This window comes from Pan troglodytes, chromosome 6, assembly GCF_028858775.2.
Source record: "Pan troglodytes isolate AG18354 chromosome 6, NHGRI_mPanTro3-v2.0_pri, whole genome shotgun sequence".
In the NCBI taxonomy this organism is placed as follows: Eukaryota; Metazoa; Chordata; class Mammalia; order Primates; family Hominidae; genus Pan; species Pan troglodytes.
In genome coordinates this window covers 94222137-94234325 of record NC_072404.2, presented here as the reverse complement: position 1 = coordinate 94234325, position 12189 = coordinate 94222137, and the positions used below count along the sequence as shown (strand labels likewise).

The 12189-nt window shown below is 36.8% G+C and overlaps 1 protein-coding gene and 1 long non-coding RNA gene across 2 annotated transcripts in view; one reads left to right on the top strand and one right to left on the bottom strand.

Moving 5' to 3' along the window:
- Nucleotides 1–488: 488 nt before the first annotated feature.
- LOC134810546 (uncharacterized) overlaps nucleotides 489–12189 on the top strand; it is a 232019-nt gene continuing 220318 nt past the window's right edge. The window contains exon 1 of the long non-coding RNA XR_010158892.1: nucleotides 489–847. This is a non-coding gene — a long non-coding RNA (uncharacterized LOC134810546). The remainder of the gene's footprint in view (nucleotides 848–12189) is intronic.
- LOC745903 (non-histone chromosomal protein HMG-17-like) lies at nucleotides 4189–4470 on the bottom strand. The gene has a single exon (XM_054687264.1). The coding sequence runs from the start codon at nucleotides 4468–4470 to the stop codon at nucleotides 4189–4191; it is 282 nt and encodes a 93-aa protein (XP_054543239.1).

Below are 12189 nucleotides of genomic sequence, written 5' to 3'. Positions count from 1 at the left end.
AGCTAGACACAGGGTGCTGATTGGTGTGTTTACAAACCTTGAGCTAGATACTGAGTGCCAGTTGGTGTATTTACAACCCCTTAGCTAGACATAAAGGTTCTCCAAGTCCCCACGAGACTCAGAAGCCCAGCTGGCTTCACCCAGTGGATCCCGCGCGGGGGTCGCAGGTGTAGCTGCCTGCCAGTCCTGCGCCGTGCGCCCGCACTCCTCAGCCCTTGGGTGGTCGATGGGACTGGGCGCCGTGGAGCAGGGGGTGGCGCTCGTCGCGGAGGCTCCGGCCGCGCAGGAGCCCAAGGCGGGGGAGGCTCAGGCATGGCGGGCTGCGGGTCCCGAGCCCTGCCCCGCCGGGAGGCAGCTAAGGCCCGGCGAGAAGTCGAGCACAGCAGCTGCTGGCACAGGTGCTAAGCCCCTCACTGCCGCGGCGGCGGGCTGGCCGCTCTGAGTGCCGGGCCTGCCGAGGCCACGCCCACCCGGAACTTGCGCGGGCCCGCAAGCGCCGCGCAGCCCGGGTTCCCGCCGGCGCCTCTCCCTCGGCGCCTCTCCCTCCACACCTTCCCGCAACGTGAGGGAGCCGGCTCCGGCCTTGGCCAGCCCAGAAAGGGGCTCCCACAGTGCAGCGGTGGGCTGAAGGGCTCCTCAAGCGCGGCCAGAGTGGGCGCCAAGGCGGAGGAGGCCCGGAGAGCGAGCGTGGGCTGTGAGGTCTGCCAACACGCTGTCACGTCTGCCAACACGCTGTCACCTCTCAGTATCTTCTTAAAGAGGCTTACAATAGTGGAATATGTTGAATACTGAAGAGACTGATTCACCTTGCTCTAAAGACCTGTGGCAGACAAACATTTAATGTAAGGTAAGTCATATACCACTCCCCACTCCACACCCCACACACACAGCCCTCCAATATTATTTGAGTTCACTATTAAAGAAAAGTCGGTATTTTTCTCAGTTGGTTAATACTATTTAGAGCAAGTAATGACACCTACTTTGGAGGTATATTTTATTATTTTATTTGTTAAATGTATTAGTTACTGCAATATCCCTCAAATTTGTTAAATAATGTAACCAAAGAATTCAAATTTACTTTTTAAATTATTTCAGTTGATCTAATTATTTATATAGTTCGTTATAGTGTGTAGGTACCTGATTATTGGAATCTAAACCTTTGTGAAGTGTTCTGTTTTTAATCCACAAGAGGGATTCACATCTCTTAGGGTAAAATAATTTACAGAAATCTGCTTTGAGGCTCAGAGACAAATTCTTCTTGAATATGCTTACAAGGACTAAACAGCTCTCATTTTATCCTAAGTGATACTTTTAAAAGCCTTTGCATAATGCCACTCTTTTCCATTTATATAGACTTCTAAAAAAATGAGCATGCTTGTCTTCCAGCTACTAACAACAGATGTGCTTAGCATAAAACATCAGAAGTGAATTTTGCAAACTGTAGCTAAGATCTAGTAAAATTGGAATGAAAATTTGCCTTCGAGGAAGCTATCTGCTATTTTCTTCTGCAAATTTGTTTCATATTTTCCTTAAAGATAAGGGGGAAAGGATAAGCTCTTAGTTATGTTTCTATATTAGCATTACATCTGGTTACCAACTTTAAATATTTTTTTGAAAAGTTTCAATTGGGTCCTTGTGTCAGAGACCTTCAATAAAAGATTTTTAATTCAAAAGAGTTGAAATAATCTCCTATGGCCCTTTGACTTGAAGAAGTCAGTTTTAAAATTCAGTTACCTCTGTCATAGAGTTTTCAACCATTAAGCATCTCTTTTTAATTTTTTTTTCTAAAATTTGCTCAGGATTTAAATGGAAGCAATAATGTAAACTGAAAAGCATAAGAGATTGACTCTTCTAATTTATGACAAAGAAAACTACTGCACATGCTTCTTTTAATATTTATAAGCAATTTTCTAAAATATTATATTCTAAAAGCACACTGATTTTCCTTTTAGTAGTAATTGTGAGAGGTTTTCAAGTTGCAGTCTTTGAATTTTATTCTGATTGTCGGGTATATTATATTTGTGATAATAATTGTGGGAGTATACTGTTTATTAATAGTATGTTACATTTCCATAGTATTTCAAAACTTCTGAAGCATAAATTTATTCTTTTAAGTTCCAAACTATATTTTTTTCTCAAAGCTTTACAAAATGTTTTGCTTTTGACATTTTAACACACTAAATTCCACTTTCAAACTAGGTTTTTTTGGCTTTTCTTTATCTCCCCAAGACTTGAAATCTTTTCAATTAGGTTTCTTAGTTGACTTTGCTCAACTATGACATGAAACAATTAGCTTTTTATTAAATCTACTAACCATCAAAAAGCACAATGTAGATGTTTTGTAGCAGATAAAGTACTATCTTTTCTCATAGAGTAAGCCTTTATTTCAAATAAAAGTAATAAAATTATGCTTATTGCTCCCAATTTATCTTGGTATATATTTCCAGAAATACTATGCAGCCATGAAAGAAGTTGACAATAACAGTGGGCACCCCATTTTTTGTTGAACTGATTAGTTTTGTAATATAAATTGCATGAAGAGAAACCAAAAGTTTGTTCCACATTAATGCACTAATAAAATTGATTATTTGATTTGCTACTACAGAATACATTTTAAAAGCTAGTCACTATTTGAAAAATTATTTCTGACTTGTGGTTGCCCAGATGTCTTGATTGCAGAACAACCCCATTACTGAATGTAGGCATTAGGCAGCTGTTGTTTTCTTCTCAGAACTTGACAGTTGCAATAATTTAAAGCCAAGTCTTGATGCTTTGCTAAATTAGTTATTCTCTTCTCACCATATATAGTCATTGACATTTCATAACATTTGAGCATCTTGCTCACTCTTTCATTGAATGAACATGCCACTGAAATCACAACAGTGACTGAAAATTCAAGGAACTGGAATAATTTTGATGATCCTGAATTAATTTTTTAATATAGAAATTTCTATGAAAGGAAGGTAATAAATACTGCTAAAGAAATTGACCATGACATCATCACATATATCTGTTGTATTTAAATTTCAAGATTTCTTTTATAAATGGATTAAACACTATACTTTTTATATTGTTCCCAACATTTGGTCTTTGCTTGTGTATCACGCAATACATTGGGAATCTTCCAGGTGTGATTTTCATCACTTTAGCTTTTTCCTACTTCTGTGTTGCCCAAGTTACACCATTCAGCAGCAAGTAGCTGTAGTGTTAAGTTTGCATGTTAAGGCTTTCCTGGAATGTACTGAAATGTGTCCTTCAGCGTGTCCAGTTTTAATACCTAACTTCTCACAAAGTGAGAATTTTGCAAAGCATCCTGAAGTCTCATGTATACTAGAATTTTAAATCTAATATTTTTGCTTATGTACATAAGATAAATTGAAGTTCTTTTCTTTTTTTTTCCAAAGCCAAACTGTATCCATCTTCATTAAAGATACTTTCCGTAAACAATCATGGTATTTCAGGCAGGACGTGGGCAGACAGTCGTTAACAGTATACAGCAACTTTCAAACTCCCTTCTTCAACGGACTACCAAAAATCAGAAAGCCACTATAAAACTCAATGAAGTCTTCATCTGATGCTCTGAACAGGGAAAGTTTAGAATGAGGGTTGACATTTCACATTTAGTGTGTTGTTTAACAACTTTTCATGAGCTGACCCTGACTTTCAGGAAGTGAAATGAAAATGGCAGAATTTATCTTAAAATCCACAATCTAGAAACGGGAACCAATGCTCTTTTGACAGGTGCCATCTCAGTGGCATCACTGGAAGTCCAGATTGGCTGACACACTGGTTACCAAGGATTGGGGGTCAGGTCCCAACAGATGGCTGGGTTTTAGGGAGTTAAGTCTCTGCTGAAAGATGGAAAGGGAGTGAGGACATAAAAATGAATTTGTTTTTCCATACCACAAGGCTTTTGTGCCAAGGTGAACGTGTGTGCAAAATCAGGGAATCTCTCCTCCTGGGAGCCAAAAAGAAGTCCCTCAAAACTAGAAGAGAAAGATGTTTTCCCTATATCAATCCAGCTTCAGAGACATTCTATTAGTTACATACGCCCCTTCCCCCTAAAATACCAATGAAGTGTTCTGTGTGCTAACAACATAACTTAAAAAAAGTAAAACAAGATTCTGCATTTTTATAAAACTTGATCAGAATAGTATTTCAAACTGTACAGCCACCAGAAGTACACACTTAATCAAAAAGGCACACACTCCACTTGGCATCTCCAGCACCTTCAGCTTTCTGTGCCTGGTCTGTTTTGGCATCTCTCTTTTCTGCAGGCTTATTCCCCTCCTTGCCTGCATCAGCTTTTCTTTTTTTCCCTTTGGGTACCTTCTCTGTCTTCTTTGCAGGGGCCTTTTTAGGCTCAGGCTCTGGCTTTGGAGGAGCAGGTTTAGTAGACAACCTCGCGGATCTTCTCTGTGGTTCATCCTTCACGTTGACTTTATGTCCTTCAGCCTTTCTCCTGGGCATGGTGGCGGCGACAGCGGCTGGACGTAGGCACTGGGCACGGGATGCAGTGGCGCGCGGGCTTTGGTCGGTCCGGGGGTGGTTCTCGCCTCTTCTTATTCACACTGTTCCTGGAGTTATTTTCAAGATATCAGAAAGCACCTTTAGATCAATTGTCACTTTATGCCTATGGCTGAATAGAACAAATTTAAATGTAAGGAACTTGGCTTGGCTCTATTAGCTCTGCAAAGGACACTGTCTATTTGGTATAACCATGATGTCCATGAGAATGTGCCTCTCAGGTCTCTAGCTGCAGGGAGCTTAACTGTCCGAGGGCCTAGCAGCAGTGCTTTGAAATTCACATAGATTCTTGCGCTGATGGACAACCTCAGGCTACTCCCAAAGATTGAGTATGGCAGGATACCAACGCAGGCCTGTTCCTGGGAGATGGCAGCTGTCCTCTGATGCACAGCTTTGGCTTGAGGACTCTTCATCTGCCTTGCCTAACTGCCTAACTTGCCTTAAGTATACATGGCAGTTTGAAATGCTGCCACACTAACTAAGTAAAATTTACCTCCCTCTTTTATTATTATTATTATTTTTAGCAGTATCATGGTTTAATGACTCTGTAAGCATCCCTTAGCTCTCTCCCCATTTTCTCTCACAGGTTTTTCCTCTGTGAGATTTCTTTCTCATTAAATTTTATTTTGGTGCCTGCTTCTCAGAGAATCTAGAGTAATATGACAACCAATTCTTATATTCTGAAGTTTAACAAAAAACTCCATAAATGTGTAGACCGTTTATTTTTATCACAATAAAGTGCACTGTTGTTACAAAATATTTGAGAACATCAGAAATAATTTTATAAGTAATTTCAAATAATTAGGTGAATAGAGAAGCTATTATAAACTTAAAAAAGTACTCACTATATCTCGGTACCTAGAGATGTAGAGATAAAATATAGAGTTTATCTCCATATCACATCTATTAAAATTATCAATAGGAATAAATGACTTAACACTTTTAAATATTTTTGCAAGGTGATTACATTAGCATGTAATCCATAAGAGTTAAATATCAACTTATTTTATACTGAGAGTGTAAGGATAACCATATTTCAAATTTCAAGATTGTAATGATATATTCATGTATTTTTCTTTTCCCACTAGAAATCTAGACTAACACTAGACTATAAATTCCCCATTACTCTTGATTTCCTTGAGGATACAGACCATGATTATTTTACTTTGCATTTCAAGTACTAGTAAAGACCAAATTCAGAGTAAGTGCATAATGAAAGTTCTCACACCTTCCTACTCAAATTTTTGTCCAGGGGCCAGGATTATTGGCATCACTGGAAAGTTATTGGAAATTCAGGATCTAAGATTACCTACAGGACTACTGGTTCCAAATTGGCACTTTATCAAGATCTCTAAATGGTTCCTGTACACATTAAAGTGTAGGATGAAGTGATACAGAACCCTTGTCTAACCTTTCTATTTCTTCTTTCCTAAGATAATCTCGGCTTTAATCAAATAGTCTCCTCTGCCTCATAGCCATTTATTCTGGGAAAACATTTATTTAGAAGAGAAGCCATATTTGTCTAAACTGGTGATGGCATAATTCTGTTTGAAATAGACTTTTTTGGCCAGGCGTGGTGGCTCACTCCTGTAATTGCAGCACTTTGGGAGGCCGAGGCGGGCAGATCACGAGGTCAGGAGATCGAGACCATCCTGGCTAACACGGTGAAACCCCATCTCTACTAAAACTACAAAAAATTAGCCGGGCGTGGTTGCGGGCACCCGTAGTCCCAGCTAATCGGGAGGCTGAGGCAGGAGAATGGCGTGAACCCGGGAGGCGGAGCTTGCAGTGAGCCGAGATCGCGCCATTGCACTCCAGCCTGGGTGACAGAGCGAGACTCCGTCTCAAAAAAAAAAAAAAAAACAAAAACAAAATTTGATTTGTTTATTCGTAAGTCAGTGAGTTAAAAGGGAAAATCTGCTGGAAGGAGAACTTCTGGCCAAGGTGTTATGATTTCAATAAGAATAAAAACCCTTTTCTTATCTCTGGATGTTGTTGTATATTGGACCTTTAAAAGACTCTCAAGAAGTATCTTAGCTTTTTTCTACTTGTCTGATAATGAAGCCCAAAGAAGAAGGAAGATGGAACCATGAAAAACAAAAGACAAAGGGAAACAGAGCCCTGACCTATTGTAACTGTCGCCGTATTGGTGGAATTCTTGTTATATGAGATAAAACAAAGAAACAAATTGAAACAAAGCAACAATACAAACTTACATGTTTAAGTAAACTAAAATTGAAATTATTCATTAAAAAAAATTTTTTTTTAATGTTGCAGCTGAGGGGATTCTATCCCGTACAAGTTTTGAAAGAATAAATGAATGACAGGAAATGAAAATACAAGTTCTGTTGCTGGGTAGGGAAAGAAAATAACCATCATTAGTTTTATAGTCATGGTTGCATATTTTTCTCTGCTCAAGTGTTTGTTTTATATTTATTTTTATGTATTAAAATTCACCACAGTTCTTTTTCCTACAAATACATATTACTTCTAAATAAAATCAAATATTCTGTCATAAGAAAAAAAATTGAACATATTTATCATTGAAATGTTTGGACAATTCAATGAGAAAACAAAAGCAGTGAAGTTCGTTATTTATCTTAGAACAATGGCTATCCTAAATAATATTGTACTTTTTAACCAGAAATATTTATATCAGTTAAATAGTCTAAGAAGCCTTCTTTACTCATATAGGTATGTGTCTCTTGAATTATCTTTATACATGGGTACAATGGTGAGATGAATTTCATGTACTTTTAAGAAGTAATATAGGATAGAATTTGAGACATTATCATCATTGTCGTTATTATTTTTATGTTAGTTGGCCTTTATTGTGTACATTTAACACTAGGCACTATTCTACATGCTTTACAAGGGTTAACATATTTAAACCTTACAACAGCTTTATGAGCCCGGTACACAACAATTATTGTCTCCATTTTTTGGATTAAGATGTCTCAACTTTGACACTGCTGATATTTTGGGCTGGATAATTATTTACTGTGGGAGGTGCTACTGTGTACTGTAGGATGTTTAGCAGCATTACTTGCCTCTGCCTTCTAGATGGGTTGAAAACCACTTTTACAGATTAGGAGAATCAAGCATTGAAAGTATGCAACCCAAATTTCCCATTAGGACTACTGCAGTCATTCCCTCAGCTGCTGTATGTTTTGGAGCCATCAGATGAGTTTGTCCTTGGGAATTGTTTACATATGACCTATCACAGAGTTATACATATAATAAGTGGTAGAGTCAGGATCCAATCTCATGCTGGATCAGGTTTCCATGCTCTTAGCCATTATGCCATGTTGCCTGTCTTATACCTATCATTAATGGAAAGAAGACAACAAGTGGAAATGAAAAGCTATTCGTTTTATTCTTGTCATTTCCTCTGCCTAAAATGCCTTGACTTCCCTACATGTGTTTGATTGATCCCATTCATTAACCTATCCTTGTCTCATCTTATATATGCCAGTTGAGATTTCCTGTTATCTGTAGGCTGTTTTACCTACTACCAAGCCAAGCAGAATATCAGGATATCTTACTTCATAAATCAGGGAGGGTTAGAGATAGATGTAGCTGCTCCTTGCCTGAATGTCGATGCCCTGAATTTTGAACTCTGTGATGTTTCATCCCAGATGAGAAATTTATCCGTTAACCTTTCCTTTAATTTCAAGAAGCTTCCCTTTCTCCTTCCTCTAAACAAAATGCTCATCTTCCCTATCTTTAAAGTTCACATACATAAACGTAAAATAAATGAACAGAAACACTAAAAATCATTGAGTTTTCTTCTCTTTAAAAAATATCTTCTTTCTCTTCCTCTGTTTATCATCACACTTGGTGAACATGTTGCCAATGATTGTTATACTATGTAGGTCCTGGTCATCCCATTAAAATCTGACTTCTTCCTTATTTTCACTTTTTAGGAACAGTGTTTGTCATTGGAAACCAAAACCTTATTGACTTCTTCCCAGTTCAATTACTTTGCCAACCCTCTAAGAATGTGATAAGGATGGACAAACACTCCATTTTGACACTCTCATCTTCCATGGCCTATGAGATTCCAGTCTCTCCTTTTAATCTGACTTAGCTGAATGCTTTTTAAAATAAGCCTATTTTTCACTATTTGCTCTGTGCATTGAGGATATTAGTGTGGACAGCTTGTGTTCTTATGCCAGGTCTTCATCTTGAGCCATCTCTTCTAAACTGCCATGGCTGAAACAACCATACATATTCATGTGACTTCAGAAATCTGTATTTTTTTAGATTCAGCTCTACTTTTGAGTTCTACAAGAAGCTAACAGTTCTACAATAAGCTTCCCCTAAAAATCAAACACTGAATTAAATGCTCTAAGAATATCAAATAACTTAATTCACACAGCAATTCTATAAGGTAGGTACAGTTATTCTCTCTGTACTTCCAGGGCCAATCAGAGTGACTATCATGTGGCAGTTTTTGAATGATAATGCCTGAATTAAATGATTCTCACCTAAATCATCTTTACAGCAATATCTTCAGAGACCATCCTCCATTAAAATACCACCACAAGGACATTAAGCAGAGTGCTATTCCAGAATAAAAAGCCTGCACTTGTGAACTTCTATGCCTTTGCATATGCTCTTGCCTTGGCTTGGAATGCCACTGTTTGTTAACAATCCAGTTATTTTTTAAGATCCACATTGTTTCTGTGATGTTTTCCCCTAAATTCCATTTTCTTTCATCACCACCCTTTCCATATTTGCTAAAGAGAGTTATTCTTTTCAGTCTGTCCTATCTCCAAATTTCTGTTATGTATATGTGTGTATATATATATATATTTTACTTTAAGTTCTGGGATACAAGTGCAAAACATGCAGGTTTGTTACATGGGTATACATGTGCCATGGTGGTTTGCTGCACCTATCAACCCGTCATCTAGGTTTTAAGCCCAGCATGCATTAGGTATTAGTCCTAATGCTCTCTCTCCCCTTGCCCCCGTCCCCCATGACAGGCCCCAGTGTGTGATGTTCCCCTCCCTGTGTCTTTGTGTTCTCTCCCACTTATGAGTGAGAACATTATTGTTCAACTCCCACTTATGAGTGAGAATATTCGGTGTTTGGTTTTTTGTTCCTATGTTAGTTTGCTGAGAATGATGGCTTCCAGCTTCATGGTATATGTATTTATAAAAGCATGCTTAAGTTCTGTTTTGAATTGTGTCTTCTTTAATCCTTTCTTCACCTCTGCACAGTTTTCATGTAGCATGTTTTTAGCATGAAGTAAATATTCAACTAAATATTATTTCAATTGAATTAAAATCAAATAATTATCTAAAGCAAATACCTACTTTTATGTGTCTTATCGTTCTGTGTGTATATATTCTCTGTGCATTGAGGTACCTCTGTTACCAGTTTGTAATCTGATTTATCAGCATCCATCAGTTAGACATAGTACTTGTAGAATAAATGTATGAATGAATGACCCACATCGTTCCGAATGTATAAGGTGTTGATTTTATTATTCAATGATTATTTTATATTAAACATTTAATTATTGAATTAGTTAAAGTGGAGTCTGAGTAGGAAATCTGAACCCAGAGGTACAAGCGTAAAGGTATTAAAGGCTTATTTAAACATTCATCTCACTATCTATTAATTGAAGGATTTTAAATTACTAGTGAATATCATAAATAGTCATTATCATGTGTAATAGGGCTAGCGTTCAGATACTACAAAATTCAGTCTTTATTTAACAGGATTCAACCTTTACATGGAAAGATCCCTGCTTTTGATTAAGAATGAATTCAAGCATTATTCAGAGACAATTATGTGAAGCCTACATATAACTCATCTGTATGTCCTTTTGGAATGCAAGAGCCTGAAGTAAAATCTTGAAATAAATAATAGGAGCAGAATTCCCAAATGATAGATAACTTAGTATCATAATAAGTGGAGTTCTATTAAGAAGGAATTAGAAAATATGCAAATTTCTTCACATCTATGCATACTTTAAAAAGTCTTAATAAAATTAGATATTTAAATCGGAGTAAGAAAATTTTAATTTCTAGTAAGGGGAAGAAGATATATAACAACATTTTTGTCTATAATATGGTCTATAATGGAATTACAAAGAACATTTATAAATATTTTATAAAATTAGAAAATATACTTACTTAGAAGTTTATAATTATTTGTAGTATACTGCAATAGTATTTGTAGATTTCTTCTTAAAGATATTGTGAAAAAGGGATCACAAGTTTGCCAAAGAGAGACATTGCAAAAGGATATTTACCGTGTTTATTTAAACATAGTGTAGGATAGGGTGACCTGGTCTTCTGCTTTTTAAGGACAAATTCTTGGTACAGTTCAACAGTATCAAGCTGATCCAGCTTGAAAAGGCTATCTCATGTTGATTAAAATCAAAGGTGACATATATAAGTTACAATGCCAATTTATTTTCTTACAATAGAAATATAACTGCCATAGCACATTTCCTTTAGGCAAGCTGCATGAGAAAACCACTATCAGAAGATTGCTGGCTGAATACGGAACCAGAACTGGTGTTAGAGAGGCTGGGATATAGCTGAGCAGTAGTTATATCATTTGAATATTTAATGCCTACAGGCTAAAACACCAAATATGTCCATTTTCTCAATAGATTTACTTTTTATTCCATATGAGGGGTTCAGTTATTGGTTCAAGGCAATCTCTTCCTTGCTTAATGATGGATGACTGCTGCCAAAATGCCTCCTTTTTTCTTTGTATACCTTTCTGACAATTTTTTTTTCCAGCTGGCACATTTTTAAACTTAGCAGGTAATTTATTGATCCATTTACTGTCAAGTTCCTCTTGCTGGCAAGTGATTCTGTTCTCATATATTTGTGTATCTCTGATCTTACATGTGCTTATTGAATTTAGAATTTAACTGCCAAAGTGAAATCTTATTCTCATGTCCCACGTCTTGGTGGAGACATTTTTGCCCTCTCCATGCCCTCATGAAGCCAATGAAAGCATAAAATTAGATTTATAGGAACACACACACACACATACACAATACTCTTATTATTATTGTAGGCTGCATTTCTACTGCTATCATTTTGTAGACCAATGATGGTTAATGAGATACTATTTCAAAAATTTCCCCAGTTTCTGTTTCAGATAATTACTTTTATTTGGCAATATGGAAAATCTTTATTTGATGTTGGCATTACATTTGAACTGTTACTTACATATAAAAGTACTCAGTGACATTTACAAGGTGACTCTGTCTGTGGCAATTAAGTGGTTGATTAAAAATAACATTCTTACATTCAACCAAATATTAAATTATTTGAATAAAATACTATAAATGAATTCAGAAATAAATTGTAATTGGTTTACCTTGTATTTCAACAAATTGTTGAGCAGTTCAGTCATTTTGAAATATATCTCAATGTTGATCTTTATACCCTACATATCTCTAAATAGAAATTCTGAAGGAATATATTCACAGTAGGCAGAGTCTCTTGAGAATTAAAACTCTGTCAGTCAAGCTGCATATAAGGCTGACATTAAATGTATACCTGCGTCCCTTTTTCTTGCGTTATATTAATTTGCTTTTTAAAAAACAATTATGTTGTGCTTTATGTTTGGGACTTGTATTTTCAGTCTTTAGTGAAACTAATTCTGAAACACAAAAATAATTTT